Genomic DNA, 15,173 nt, shown 5'->3' with positions numbered 1-15,173 from the left:
CCTTTGCCCGTGCAACGGTCACCTTGGCTGGGGAGAGCAGTAATGTTGCCTCAGCTGGGGAGGGCACGAGTGCGGGTGAAGGTGCAACAGGGTCAGTGAAGAGGAAAAGTCCCGCCAAGCTGAGGCGGGAGGCTAATCGGAGAAGGAGCAGGGAACTGGAGAGTTCCCATGTGGCAGGGGTAGCTTCTGACCCTGCTCCAGAGGTTAGTCCTGAAACTGCTGAGACCCTGGGGGAGAATGTGCTGGATGAGGAAATGGGGAGAATCTGTAAAGAAGAGGGCAGCAAGGCCAATCTTTCCGATTCCTCCCACTGTGAAAGTGTGGATGAGGAGGGTGAAGAGCGGCCAAAAAAGAAGGGCAGTAAAGGGAGAAAGAAGAGGTCGGAGCCCTCTAGTCCCCGTGCTGCAGACCAGGTCCCAAGCGGAAGCTTACCTGCCCCCCCTCTGATTGATCTGTCTAACCGGTTCTCTGTCCTTGAAGACATCTCCTCCCCCTCCTTGGAGGGGGGGGTCAGGGATGGGGTGCCTGAAGTGGGGGAGCCTCCAGGGGGAACTGGGCCCTGTCCTGATGGGGCAATTTCCTCAGGGGATGGGGCCAAATCGGAGCCAGGCGGAGATGGGGATTCTAAAATGGACCAGTCAGAGTCTAAAAAACGGTCCAAAGAGAAGGAAGCCTCCTCATCTGGGGATGAGGGGGTAAAGAAGAAACAAAAATGAGGGGGTTAGGGCCATCTATCTCAATCACCCATGATGGCGGCACTCACCCCATTGACGCTGGCATCTATTAACTGTGCCAGTATAAAGTCTGATACGGCTAGATTCGCAGCCTTTGATTTTCTCGGCCGTGTTGAAGCCGATATTTTGTGTCTGCAGGAGACCAGGTTGTCAGATCTAGCCTCTCTGGTAAAAGCCAGGAGAGAGTGGAGGCGTGGCCCCTCCCACTGGTCTCTTGCGGCTGAGCCGTATAGTGGGGTGGCGGTCCTTTTTACCGCTCCTGTTGAATGCAGACGGGTTATTGAGTTAGAAATGGGGAGGTGCCTGATCTTAGATGTCCTCATGAAGGGGCAAGAGCTCCGGCTTATTAACATCTACGCCCCACAAACCAAGTGGGGACGAAAAGATCTCTTTATGAGGATTAAGCCCTTTCTTTTTACAAGCCGACAGGTGATCTTTGGAGGGGATTTCAATACTGTCACGAGATCCCAAGATAGGAGAGGCTCCAATGATCGGTTGGCTTATGATAGCATAGCCCTCAATAGTATAGTTAGGGAAGCTCGCCTAGAGGATGCCCACATCCGGAGCCCCTCAGGCCACGCGGGTTTCACCTATCATCGAGGTAGCTGCAGGTCTAGAATAGACAGGTTTTATTTGAAGGAGGAAGCTGTCTCTTCTGCAGTGTCCGTGGTTGAGGTGGAGTTCTCCGATCACTGTATGATTTTGTTTTCCTTGAATGTTTCAGAGACCTCTCGGATGGGTAAAGGTTATTGGAAGCTGAATTCGTCCCTCCTGGAGGAAGCGGAGATAAGACAGTCCTTTGAGGATTTTCTTCAGAGTCAGGTACCTTTACTGGGCCTATGTAGTAGTAAGTCAGAGTGGTGGGAGATGTTCAAGAAGCGGGTTGCGGGGTTCTTCCGCCAGCTCTCGAGCCTCAGGTCCCTGAATAGGTATCGCCTGTATCAGGGACTGAGGAGGAAACTCGAGCTTCTCGTCTCGACTGGAGGTAGCCGGGAGGATATCTCCAGAGTGAAGTCCTTGCTGATGAGGTGTCAGTACGATAGGCACGCATCTTTGGTTTTTGAGAGGGATTTCGGGAAGTACCGCTCGCCCGACCCTTACAGAAACTGTAAGATGTCAGTGAGTAGTAAAGTCATTTCAGGACTGATTGATAGTACAGGATCTCTGAATCGGTCCAGATCAGGGATCTTGGAGGTCGTCAGATCCTTCTACTCGCATCTCTTGGGAAGGAAGGATCTAGATCGAGACGGGATGTCGGCTTTCCTGGCTGAAACCTTTCCTGAGCCAGGGGTAGACCCCTCTCTTGATGTTTTGGCAGAAGAAATCAGGGAAGAGGAAGTGAGACTGGCGATTGAGGGGCTTGCCCACAAGAAGTCACCAGGTCCGGATGGCTTAACATCCGAGTGGTACAAGACCTTTAAGGAGTCTTTAGCTCCCCTCTTGACTGAGGTATTCAATGAGTGTCTCTCCTCGGGCACTCTGCCGAAGTCAATGAGGAGGTCAGCCCTGATTCTTCTCTCAAAGGGTAAAGATCCCAGCCATATTGAGAATTGGAGGCCCATAGCTCTTCTCAATACGGACAGGAAGCTTCTGGCCAAGATACTGTTTAATCGGCTGGTGAAGTTTGCTCCCCGGCTCCTTTCGGGGGCCCAGCACTGCTCTGTTCCAGGCCAAAGCACCTTAAGTGCTGTTCTCGGTGTCCGGGAGGCAGTGGAGCGGAGTAGTGCAGGTCTCTGGAAGGGGTACTTGCTGTCCCTGGATCAGGCCAAAGCATTTGATCGGGTGAACCACGAGTACCTCTGGTCCGTCCTCCTGAGATATGGCTTACCGTGTGCTTTTATTAATTGGCTTAAGACCTTATATGCAGGGGCAGAGAGTTTCCCACTGGTGAACGGGTGGTCTGGCCGCTCTTTTGAGGTGGGGTCTGGAGTCCGTCAGGGTTGTCCTTTGAGCCCGCTTTTATACGTGTTCGCAATTGATCCCTTCGTCCGGAGGGTAGATTGTGGGCCGTTGGCGGGAGTCGGGATGAGTCTGGCGGAGCTGGATGTTGCCCAGAGAGTGGTGGCGTACGCTGATGATGTCACCATTTTCGTGTCCTCGAGAGAGGAGGTCGATGTGGTGATGTCGGAGGTGGAACGCTACTCGGAGGCATCCGGGTCTAAGATCAACCGGGATAAGTGTGAAAGTCTCTGGCTGGGAGGGGGAGATCCCACTTTTGATCTCCCGGACACCCTCCCAGGGCCCCAAGACTCAGCAAAAATTCTGGGCATCACATTCGGCCAGGATGATTATCCCACCAAAAACTGGGACAGTAAGCTACAGGATGCCACTCATAGGGTGGATCAGTGGAAGGGTTGGTCTATGACCCTCAGGGAAAGGGTACACCTGATCAAATCGTACCTGCTCCCCTTGTTTATCTATCTGGGCAGTGTATGTATCTTGCCAGATGCCTACTACACTAGGATCTACAGCCTGTTTTTCCAACTGTTATGGGGGAACAGGATGAACCTAGTCAAGAGAGAGGTTACGTACCGCACGAGGAGACTAGGGGGTTTATCTATGGTAAACCCTGTGGTGTTCTTAACAAACACCTTCTTGAAAGCCAACATCTCAAACCTCTGGTCAGAGAGGGCTCCTCCGTGGGTACTCTCCTGCAGGGAATGGTTTCGGCCTTTCTTCCAGGAATGGGAGACAGGAGGGCAAGTGAAGGACCTCCGTACGCCCCATGGGCATCTTCCGGCTTACGCTACCCCGACTCTGAAGGCGATACGTCGGTGGGGTCTGGGAGTGTGGGAGATCAGGACCCAGTCAAGGCAGTTCCTTGACAAACGGGTTCTGTTGACCCACTTCCAGAAGCCTCTGGCGCTCAGGGACTGCCCAGGTCGGGATCTGAGGGTGGGGTTGTATCTCTTAAATATGAAAAGGATCCCCCAGAAGTTTTGGGACTTGGCCTGGCGCTGCTTTCAGGGGAAGCTATATGTGAGGGACAATTTGAAGTGTAGGAGATCTGATGACCGGGGATGTCCCCGAGAAGAGTGCGGGGACATGCTGGAAAGCATGGACCATTTCCTGCTTCATTGTCCCTTTAATATAAGGGTCTACAACCGGGTGGGTGCTTCCATCGGCTGGAGTCAACTTGCCGGCCTTACCTATCCAGAGTGGGCTTATGGGGCATTCAGGATCCTGGGTGGCCGAGATCGGGGCACTTTGTTTTTAGTCAGCTTAGTGGTTAGATACTACACGTGGAATGCACGGTGTTTAGTGTCTACACAGCGCAAAGTCCTCTCCGAGGTGGAGGTCTGTAGGAATATCACCGGTGACCTCGGGAAGATCAGGTCTTTGGAGTATGGCAGTCTTGGTACCAGTAGGGCTTCTCTCCTATGGAGAGGGTTTTCTTTTGATGTGCCCTAGGTACTAGACCTTTTGGGTAGAGTACCCTTGTTTTTGTTAGGGACAGTGATATAGGGACAGGGTTAGGGTGATAGTAGGGTCAGTTTATTTTTAGGGATAATGGTAGGGTGAGAGGTAGGGTGCAGTTAGGGAAAGAATATACATTTTGTATGTATCAGGATTGCCATCCTTCTTCCTGGTGGTGGGCTAATGCATGTGCACCCTAGCTTTTTGTTTTGTTTTCAGATGCTATGGTTATGAAGGGCTTACAGGCACCGAACTTGGGCCTAAAGTGGGTTTTATTGTTTGCTTATGTATGTTAAAGCTGGTTATGGTTAAGTTGGTTGGGAGGAGTTCTAGGTTGGGAGGGTATATTTGTGGGTGGTGGTGGTCTTTTCTTTTGGTGGCCCTGGCATGGGTCAGTGGACTGGACATTGAGGACTATGAACTGTATGGAAAAAACTCTGACCCATGTACAGGAGGTTGGGTGGTGTGGGTGAAGGGTCAGTTTAGTGTAGAGTGTTCTTTTATATTTGTAGGTGTGTTTTCTGTTTATAGGTGTATATAGTTTGTGTATAGTATTGTACATAGTAGTGTATATAGTCAGTTATGTATATAGTATGTATAATGTATGTTATATTATTATAAAAAAAAAAAAAAAAAAAAAAAAAATTTAATTTATTTTTTAATTTTTTAAGTATATAGTATTTTAGTAGAGATAGACATGGCAGTCGAACCAGTTTTATTTTTGTAGTAATGTTTCTTTAGTATCCCGTTGTGGATTTATTTTCTTTGGTTTATATATGTAGTATGTAGTAAAGATGTGTGTAAGCATGTGTGTATTGTGTTTTCTGTGATATTTTCCCGAGTTTGGGTATTTTGAGTTGAATTTAATTTATTTATTTATTTATTTTATTTTTTTTTGTTTCTTGGTTAAATGTAGTTAATATATTGATATATATGTGTGCATATGTGAGTGTGGTATAGTGTTATTATTATTATTATTATTATTTAAAAAAAAAAAAAAAAAAAAAAACATGGTGTGCAGTGTGAGTGCTTGTTGTGTTTTCTATGTATGATTTTTCCCGAGTTTGGGTGTTTTGAGTTAAAGCGAAATAGTGCTATATTTATGTTTCTTATGAGTGTGTTGTTTGGCTATGAAAGGTGTAATTATAATATTTCTAGTTCTAGTAGGAAAGCTGGGCTGGCCGGTTAGGCAGGATTTTTGTTCTTTTATTTAAATGTAAAGTTTGGGTTTATGTTATTTCATGTTGTTGTTTTCCGTTATGGCAAAGTTGTGCTGGTTTATCTTTTGTTATGATTTATATTTTTCTAATAAAAGATTTACAGGATATAACTCAGGATCAGTACAGGATTAGTAATGTAATGTATGTACACAGTGACCCCATCAGCAGAATAGTGAGTACAGCTCTGGAGTATAGTACAGGATATAACTGAGGATCAATACAGGATAAGTAATGTAATGTATGTACACAGTGACCCCACCAGCAGAATAGTGAGTACAGCTCTGGAGTATAATACAGGATATAACTGAGGATCAATACAGGATAAGTAATGTAATGTATGTACACAGTGACCCCACCAGCAGAATAGTGAGTACAGCTCTGGAGTATAATACAGGATATAACTGAGGATCAATACAGGATAAGTAATGTAATGTATGTACACAGTCACATACTGTACACCACACAGGGGAAATAAAGTTGCACAGGGGGATGGAGGGAAAATGAAAAGGCCCGGGGGGGGGGGGGGGGGGGGGGCAGGCTTCTGGGAGCTCGGGCCCCTTACAAGGGTATTGGCTGTACCCCCCCTGACGGCAGCCCTGTGTACAAGGTAGGGCCGGCACATAAGCCTGGTTGCCCCCTATCGGTAGTGTTTTGTCCCCTATTGGAAGTGTCTTACGAGACTTAATGTACAAAACTGTCCACTACTGGGAGGTGTCTGCTAAGGGAGATTTTACTGTATAATGTTCTCCCCCCAACCAACCACTAGATCCCCCAGGATAAGCGAGACTGTTTAGCGCAATAGAGCACATTCACATGGGTGTGAAACTCCCCAAAATGTAAGTTTTTTCAACTCCCAAAAACCTAATTGGAGAATGTGTAAGTGACGTGTTTTGGTCTAGAGCGCCAGCGGTTTCTCGCTGACTTTTAGGATTTTTTTAGAACAGGTTTTGCCTATGTGAATACACACTGTTATTTTTTCATTTTTTGTTCTGTTCTAGGGTATGTTCACAAGCGCGGATTTTCGCAGCGAATTTAGCTGCGGATCCGCTGGCGAAGGCCCCGCTCTATGTTGGCTTTACATGTGCCTGCTGGCAGACACACTGCAGCAATGTGCGCGGTGTACTCGCACATCGCGGCCGCTCTTCCTGCTCTGAGCTAGGCAGAGAGCTCCCGCGATGTGCGAGTATACTGCGACTCGCACATCGCAGTGTGTCTGCTGGTAGCGGCGTATTGCCACTATGAGCAGGCACATGTAAAGCCAGCATAGAGCGGGCCTTCACCAGTGGATCTGCAGCGTAAAATCCGCAGAAAATCCGCGCGTATGAACGTATGAACTCTGATATCTCCCATGATGCCCTCAGGGATCCTGAGCTACTTCAAAGCATTTGTAATAAACCAGTCTAACGGTACGTTCACACGCGCTGATTTTTTGCGGGTTTTCCACTGCGTAATTGAAAGGGGGCGGGCTCTTCTCGGCTGTCTGCAGCCGATTTTCCACGGCGGAATGTACAATGCGGAAAATCTGCCGCAAGCCCCATTGAAGTCAATAGGGACTGTGGAGGATTTTCCGCAGCATAAATTCTGCCGCGGAAAATCTGCTGCGGACAGCCAAGAAGAGCCCGCCCCCTTTCAAATACGCAGCGGAAAACCCGCTAAAAAATCTGCGCGTGTGAACGTACCGTTAGACTGGTTTATTACAAATGCTTTGAAGTAGCTCAGGATCCCTGAGGGCATCATGGGAGATATCAGAGTCTGGAAGCGGCTTTCATCAGGGAAAGATGTCACACAGAGCAGTGTTTGTCAAGCGCGTAGTATAATTATGGTCAGTGAATCAGGTGTCACCACAATAATATCACCTGTGAAAGACCAAGGAAATCCTGAAAACACGACCTGTTTAACTTGAGGACCGCACTGGAGAAACGCTGACACAGAGGATTAGAGATGAGTGAAGTTACAGTGATTCCATTGGTCACAAACATATAGGCTCTGCGTTTGCTGACTTCATCCTGCATGAATTAGTTACTTTCAGGTGCTCCGGGAAAAGGTGGATACAGTTTTAGGAGAGAGTCTCCAGCCACCGAAGTACCTGAAAGCTGAACTAATTTATGCAGGATATAGTCATCACCGCCAAGCCGAGAAGTTTGTGACGAATCTACAGAGGATGATCATTGCTGGAGGCATCATGACAGCAGATCACCAAGATGGCAAAACACACAGTACTACATATAAACAAATTATCATCCTGTACCCCGAGTGTCATCATCCTGTACCCCAAGTGTCATCATCCTGTACCCCGAGTGTCATCATCCTGTACCCCGAGTGTCATCATCCTGTACCCCGAGTGTCATCACCCTGTACCCCGAGTGTCATCATCCTGTACCCCGAGTGTCATCACCCTGTACCCCGAGTGTCATCATCCTGTACCCCGAGTGTCATCACCCTGTACCCCGAGTGTCATCACCCTGTACCCCGAGTGTCATCATCCTGTACCCCGAGTGTCATCCTCCTGTACCCCGAGTGTCATCCTCCTGTACCCCGAGTGTCATCCTCCTGTACCCCGAGTGTTATCATCCTGTACCCCGAGTGTCATCATCCTGTACCCCCAGTGTCATCATCCTGTACCCCAAGTGTCATCATCCTGTACCCCAAGTGTTATCATCCTGTACCCCAAGTGTTATCATCCTGTACCGAGCGTTATCATCCTGTACCGAGTGTTATCATCCTGTACCCCAAGTGTCATCATCCTGTACCCCAAGTGTTATACTGTACCCCAAGTGTCATCATCCTGTACCCCGAGTGTCATCACCCTGTACCCCAAGTGTCATCACCCTGTACCCCAAGTGTCATCATCCTGTACCCCAAGTGTCATCATCATGTACCCCAAGTGTCATCATCCTGTATCCCAAGTGTCATCATCCTGTACCCCAACAAGTGTTATCCTGTACCCCAACAAGTGTTATCCTGTACCCCAACAAGTGTTATCATCCTGTACCCCAACAAGTGTTATCATCCTGTACCCCAACAAGTGTTATCATCCTGTACCCCAACAAGTGTTATCATCCTGTACCCCAACAAGTGTTATCATCCTGTACCCCAACAAGTGTTATCATCCTGTACCCGAGTGTTATCATCCTGTACCCCGAGTGTCATCATCCTGTACCCCGAGTGTCATCATCCTGTACCCCGAGTGTCATCATCCTGTACCCCGAGTGTCATCATCCTGTACCCCGAGTGTCATCATCCTGTACCCCGAGTGTCATCATCCTGTACCCCGAGTGTCATCATCCTGTACCCCGAGTGTCATCATCCTGTACCCCGAGTGTCATCACCCTGTACCCCGAGTGTCATCACCCTGTACCCCGAGTGTCATCACCCTGTACCCCGAGTGTCATCCTCCTGTACCCCGAGTGTCATCCTCCTGTACCCCGAGTGTCATCCTCCTGTACCCCAACAAGTGTCATCCTCCTGTACCCCAACAAGTGTCATCCTCCTGTATCCCAACAAGTGTCATCCTCCTGTATCCCAACAAGTGTCATCCTCCTGTATCCCAACAAGTGTCATCCTCCTGTATCCCAACAAGTGTCATCATCCTGTACCCCAAGTGTCATCATCCTGTACCCCAAGTGTCATCATCCTGTACCCCAACAAGTGTTATCCTGTACCCCAACAAGTGTTATCATCCTGTACCCCAACAAGAGTTATCATCCTGTACCCCAACAAGTGTTATCATCCTGTACCCCAACAAGTGTTATCATCCTGTACCCGAGTGTTATCATCCTGTACCCCGAGTGTCATCATCCTGTACCCCGAGTGTCATCATCCTGTACCCCGAGTGTCATCATCCTGTACCCCGAGTGTCATCATCCTGTACCCCGAGTGTCATCATCCTGTACCCCGAGTGTCATCATCCTGTACCCCGAGTGTCATCATCCTGTACCCCGAGTGTCATCATCCTGTACCCCGAGTGTCATCACCCTGTACCCCAAGTGTCATCCTCCTGTACCCCAAGTGTCATCCTCCTGTACCCCAAGTGTCATCCTCCTGTACCCCAAGTGTCATCCTCCTGTACCCCAAGTGTCATCCTCCTGTACCCCAAGTGTCATCCTCCTGTACCCCAAGTGTCATCCTCCTGTACCCCAACAAGTGTCATCCTCCTGTATCCCAACAAGTGTCATCCTCCTGTATCCCAACAAGTGTCATCCTCCTGTATCCCAACAAGTGTCATCCTCCTGTATCCCAACAAGTGTCATCCCCCTGTACCCCAAGTGTCATCCTCCTGTACCCCAAGTGTCATCCTCCTGTACCCCAAGTGTCATCATCCTGTACCCCAAGTGTCATCATCCTGTATCCCAAGTGTCATCATCCTGTACCTCAAGTGTCATCATCCTGTACCCCAACTGTTATCCTCCTGTACCCCAAGTGTCATCCTCCTGTAACCAAGTGTCATCATCCTGTACCCCAAGTGTCATCATCCTGTACCCGAAGTGTCATCATCCTGTACCCCAAGTGTCATCATCCTGTATCCCAAGTGTCATCATCCTGTACCCCAAGTGTCATCATCCTGTACCCCAAGTGTTATCATCCTGTACCCCAAGTGTCATCATCCTGTACCCCAAGTGTCATCATCCTGTACCCCAAGTGTCATCATCCTGTACCCCAACTGTTATCATCCTGTACCCCAACAAGTGTTATCATCCTGTACCCCAACAAGTGTTATCATCCTGTACCCCAACAAGTGTTATCATCCTGTACCCCAACAAGTGTTATTATCCTGTACCCCAAGTGTTACCCTCCTGTACCCCAAGTGTTATCCTCCTGTACCCCAAGTGTTATCCTCCTGTACCCCAAGTGTTATCCTGTACCCCAACAAGTGTTATCCTGTACCCCGAGTGTTATCATCCTGTACCCAAAGTGTTATCATCCTGTATCCAAAGTGTTATCATCCTGTATCCAAAGTGTTATCATCCTGTACCCCAAGTGTTATCATCCTGTACCCCAACAAGTGTTATCCTGTACCCCAACAAGTGTTATCCTGTACCCCAAGTGTTATCCTGTACCCCAAGTGTTACTATCCTGTCACTGTCCTCCCCCATAGTAGGGTCTCTGTGACCTCACATCCCTGTATTGCTGACCCTCTATCCCCGGGACTGACGTCTCCTCATCCCCCTCAGCACCGGCGGACATGGCTGCTCCAGCTCAGGTTATGAGGAGTGTCATCATCCTGTACCCCAAGTGTCATCATCCTGTACCCCAACAAGTGTTATCCTGTACCCCAAGTGTTATCATCCTGTACCCCAACAAGTGTTATCATCCTGTACCCCAACAAGTGTTATCATCCTGTACCCCAACAAGTGTTATCATCCTGTACCCCAACAAGTGTTATCATCCTGTACCCGAGTGTTATCATCCTGTACCCCGAGTGTCATCATCCTGTACCCCGAGTGTCATCATCCTGTACCCCAACAAGTGTTAACATCCTGTACCCCAACAAGTGTTATCATCCTGTACCCCAACAAGTGTTATCATCCTGTACCCGAGTGTCATCATCCTGTACCCGAGTGTCATCATCCTGTACCCCGAGTGTCATCATCCTGTACCCCGAGTGTCATCATCCTGTACCCCGAGTGTCATCATCCTGTACCCCGAGTGTCATCATCCTGTACCCCGAGTGTCATCATCCTGTACCCCGAGTGTCATCACCCTGTACCCCAAGTGTCATCACCCTGTACCCCAAGTGTCATCCTCCTGTACCCCAAGTGTCATCCTCCTGTACCCCAAGTGTCATCCTCCTGTACCCCAAGTGTCATCCTCCTGTACCCCAAGTGTCATCCTCCTGTACCCCAACAAGTGTCATCCTCCTGTATCCCAACAAGTGTCATCCTCCTGTATCCCAACAAGTGTCATCCTCCTGTATCCCAACAAGTGTCATCCTCCTGTATCCCAACAAGTGTCATCCTCCTGTATCCCAACAAGTGTCATCCCCCTGTACCCCAAGTGTCATCCTCCTGTATCCCAACAAGTGTCATCCCCCTGTACCCCGAGTGTCATCCTCCTGTATCACCCCAAGTGTCATCCTCCTGTACCCCAAGTGTCATCCTCCTGTACCCCAAGTGTCATCATCCTGTACCCCAAGTGTCATCATCCTGTACCCCAAGTGTCATCATCCTGTACCCCAAGTGTCATCATCCTGTATCCCAAGTGTCATCATCCTGTACCCCAAGTGTCATCATCCTGTACCCCAACTGTTATCCTCCTGTACCCCAAGTGTCATCCTCCTGTACCCCAAGTGTCATCATCCTGTACCCCAAGTGTCATCATCCTGTACCCCAAGTGTCATCATCCTGTATCCCAAGTGTCATCATCCTGTACCCCAAGTGTCATCATCCTGTACCCCAAGTGTTCTCATCCTGTACCCCAAGTGTCATCATCCTGTACCCCAAGTGTCATCATCCTGTACCCCAAGTGTCATCATCCTGTACCCCAAGTGTCATCATCCTGTACCCCAAGTGTCATCATCCTGTACCCCAAGTGTCATCATCCTGTACCCCAACAAGTGTTATTATCCTGTACCCCAAGTGTCATCATCCTGTACCCCAAGTGTTATCCTCCTGTACCCCAAGTGATATCCTCCTGTACCCCAAGTGTTATCCTCCTGTACCCCAAGTGTTATCCTCCTGTACCCCAACAAGTGTTATCCTGTACCCCAACAAGTGTTATCCTGTACCCCAAGTGTTATCATCCTGTACCCAAAGTCTTATCATCCTGTATCCAAAGTGTTATCATCCTGTATCCAAAGTGTTATCATCCTGTATCCAAAGTGTTATCATCCTGTATCCAAAGTGTTATCATCCTGTATCCAAAGTGTTATCATCCTGTACCCCAAGTGTTATTATCCTGTACCCCAACAAGTGTTATCCTGTACCCCAACAAGTGTTATCATCCTGTACCCCAAAAAGTGTTATCATCCTGTACCCCAACAAGTGTTATCATCCTGTACCCCGAGTGTTATCATCCTGTACCCCGAGTGTTATCATCTTGTACCCCAACAAGTGTTATTATCCTGTACCCCAACAAGTGTTATCATCCTGTACCCCAAGTGTTACTATCCTGTCACTGTCCTCCCCCATAGTAGGGTCTCTGTGACCTCACATCCCTGTATTGCTGACCCTCTATCCCCGGGGCTGACGTCTCCTCATCCCCCTCAGCACCAGCGGACATGGCTGCTCCAGCTCAGGTTATGAGGAGACCCTCAGCCCCCTTCTCACCCGCACACCCATCTTAGCCTCACCTCTCATTTCTCGCCCGCTGTGTCCTCTCACTTTATGCGCGCCGCCATCTTGCCCGCCACGTCACGCCGACACTTCCGGTGACGCACTTCCGCGCCGGTCCATACAGTTTACTGGAGGTCATGTGTCACGCGCGCCTTGCGGCTGCTGTCTGAAAGTTGTATACAGGTCATGCTGGGAGTTGTAGTATCCTGTCAGCTGAACGACTACAAGTCCCAGCACACATTTTGTGCCCACAAGAGAGTTGTAGTCTTGTCATTTTCATCCCCAGCCTCTCAAGGACATCTCAGGACACTATAAGTCCCAGCATGGCCTGGTGGGGAGATTGTTGGGAGTTGTACTTACCTGACGTTATACTCCAGAGCAGGATTCATAATTCTGTCATTGGAAACTCTCAGAGGGTTTGCTATCAGATACCAATAAGGGGTTAAATATCTATAATATCTGGATCAAAAAGGGTTGTTGCCCCTTTTTTAACCCATTCCTAATGTCGTCACCGTAGTTACCTGACCTGTCCCAATTGGTAGATATAGCTGTATGAAGGTCCTGACAGTGCACTTCACTCCCCAGCTTCATTATGGTCTATGGAACTGGTCTCCAAACTGTGGAGCAGATGTTTCAAAACTACAACTCCCAGCATGCCCAGACAGCCGTTGGCTGTCCGGGCATGCTGGGAGTTATAGTTTTGCAACAGCTAGTTGGGAAACCTTCCTGATGTTGAAGCTAAGCAGCCCTTACTCCAACTGTAGAGATTGGTGTATTGCAGAGAGGTCCTTGTTCAGTCTTCTACTCTCTGGCAAAGATGATATGCTCCTGTCCAGGCATGCTGGGAGTTGTAGTTTTACAACAGCTGGAGGTCCATTGGTTGGGAAGCCTTCCTGATGAGGCAGCTAAGCAGCCCTAACTCCGACTGTAGAGATTAGTGTATTGCAGAAAGGTCCTTGTTCAGTCTTCTACTCTCTGGCAAAGATGATATTCTCCTGTCCGGGCATGCTGGGAATTGTAGTTTTTCAACAGCTGGAGGTCCATTGGTTGGGAAGCCTTCCTGATGAGGCAGCTAAGCAGCCCTAACTCCGACTGTAGAGATTAGTGTATTGCAGAAAGGTCCTTGTTCAGTCTTCTACTCTCTGGCAAAGATGATATTCTGTCCGGGCATGCTGGGAATTGTAGTTTTGCAACAGCTGGAGGTCTGTTGGTTGGGAAAACTTTCTGATGAGGCAGCTAAGCAGCCCTAACATTACTGTAGAGATTAGTGTATTGCAGAAAGGTCCTTGTTCAGTCTTCTACTCTCTGGCAAAGATTACATTCTCCTCCTGTCCGGGTATGCTGGGAGTTGTAGTTTTGCAACAGCTTAAGGTCCGCTGGTTGGGAAACCTTCCTGATGAGGCAGCTAAGCAGCCCTAACTCTGACTGTAGAGATTAGTGTATTGCAGAAAGGTCCTTGTTCAGTCTTCTACTCTCTGGCAGAGATTATATTCTCCTTCTGTCCAGGCATGCTGGGAGTTGTAGTTTTGCAACACCCAGAGTTGCACAATTTGGAGACGGCTGGTCTTGCAGACTGAGATGGATTGAGTGCCCAGCTGGAGGGTGAAGTGTAATGCCATGTTCCAGTAATGCTACAGTAGGCGTGAATACAGCCTGGAGCCGGAGTGACTACTTCAGGATCGTGAGCCCCAGGGAATACTTTCACCTGATTTACATTCAGCGTGGGACAAATATAAAACTTTTTCTCTCCTGGATCACTGCAGGCCATTAAGCCGTCCAGAATACAATTACCTGTTGCCAATGATGGCAGGATCACGTTAAACCACAACTCCAGTGATGGCTCAGGCAGAAGGATATATGTTTACATTTCCGTGCCGCCACCCGAGACATCCGATGCTTGTTGGAGACTAATGCATTCAATCTAAGCATATGGTGGAAGTCTCATAGACTTGCAATATAGAGTAAGTCTTAGGCTCGTGCCATCAATGGAGTAAACTTCAGTAAATGTGCACTGTCAGGACCGAAAATATGGACAAGGACTATTTATATGTTGTACATCGGGTCAAATCATTAACCTTTCTAATATACTTCATTAAAAAAAATGTGATTTCCTTCTTGTAGAAATCATGGGCTGTAAAAAATACCACTAGAGGTCCCCATATCATCCAGAACATTATCCTGTCCGGCATCTTTGTCCTAGCTGAAACACAAGCAGGGACAAAATCCAGGAAGTGAGGGTGGGACCAGCACTCCTCTGTGCTCACAACTGTCCTATCAGACTACAGCATGAAAACAGAGAGAAGGGGATATAGAGCATCCTGCAGTGATTGGATGAAGAGACCCAGCACAGCAGACTCATGGAGGAAGTGAATGCATGGTAAGTTAGGGTGGGTTCAGTGCTAGCATCAGACATGCCCCATCCTGAGCAGTGGATGTCAGAATAAGTGAGCAGCAGAACACATCACACAATAACAATCACATCTAAAAATACACATGAATTAATTGTGCATAATTCTGGAAGTCACTTCCCT

General features: G+C 48.4%; 1 protein-coding gene across 7 annotated transcripts in view; it reads right to left on the bottom strand.

Annotated features, from left to right (window-relative positions):
- Nucleotides 1–15,173, bottom strand: part of LOC130297600 (protoheme IX farnesyltransferase, mitochondrial) — a 492,900-nt gene that overhangs the window by 140,307 nt on the left and 337,420 nt on the right. For 2 of the 7 annotated variants that reach the window (XM_056550256.1, XM_056550257.1), the window contains exon 1: nucleotides 12,660–12,735. The exons of the other annotated variants lie outside the window; for them this stretch is intronic. In XM_056550256.1, coding sequence (XP_056406231.1) covers nucleotides 12,660–12,666 — 7 coding nt within the window. In that variant the 5' untranslated portion in view covers nucleotides 12,667–12,735. Of the gene's footprint in view, nucleotides 1–12,659; nucleotides 12,736–15,173 lie in introns of those variants that run through there. 7 annotated transcript variants of the gene reach the window in all.

This window comes from Hyla sarda, chromosome 13 (genome assembly GCF_029499605.1).
Source record: "Hyla sarda isolate aHylSar1 chromosome 13, aHylSar1.hap1, whole genome shotgun sequence".
NCBI classification, from domain to species: Eukaryota; Metazoa; Chordata; class Amphibia; order Anura; family Hylidae; genus Hyla; species Hyla sarda.
The sequence above is the reverse complement of the archived record's forward strand: the minus strand, read 5'-3'. Positions and strand labels throughout refer to the sequence as shown.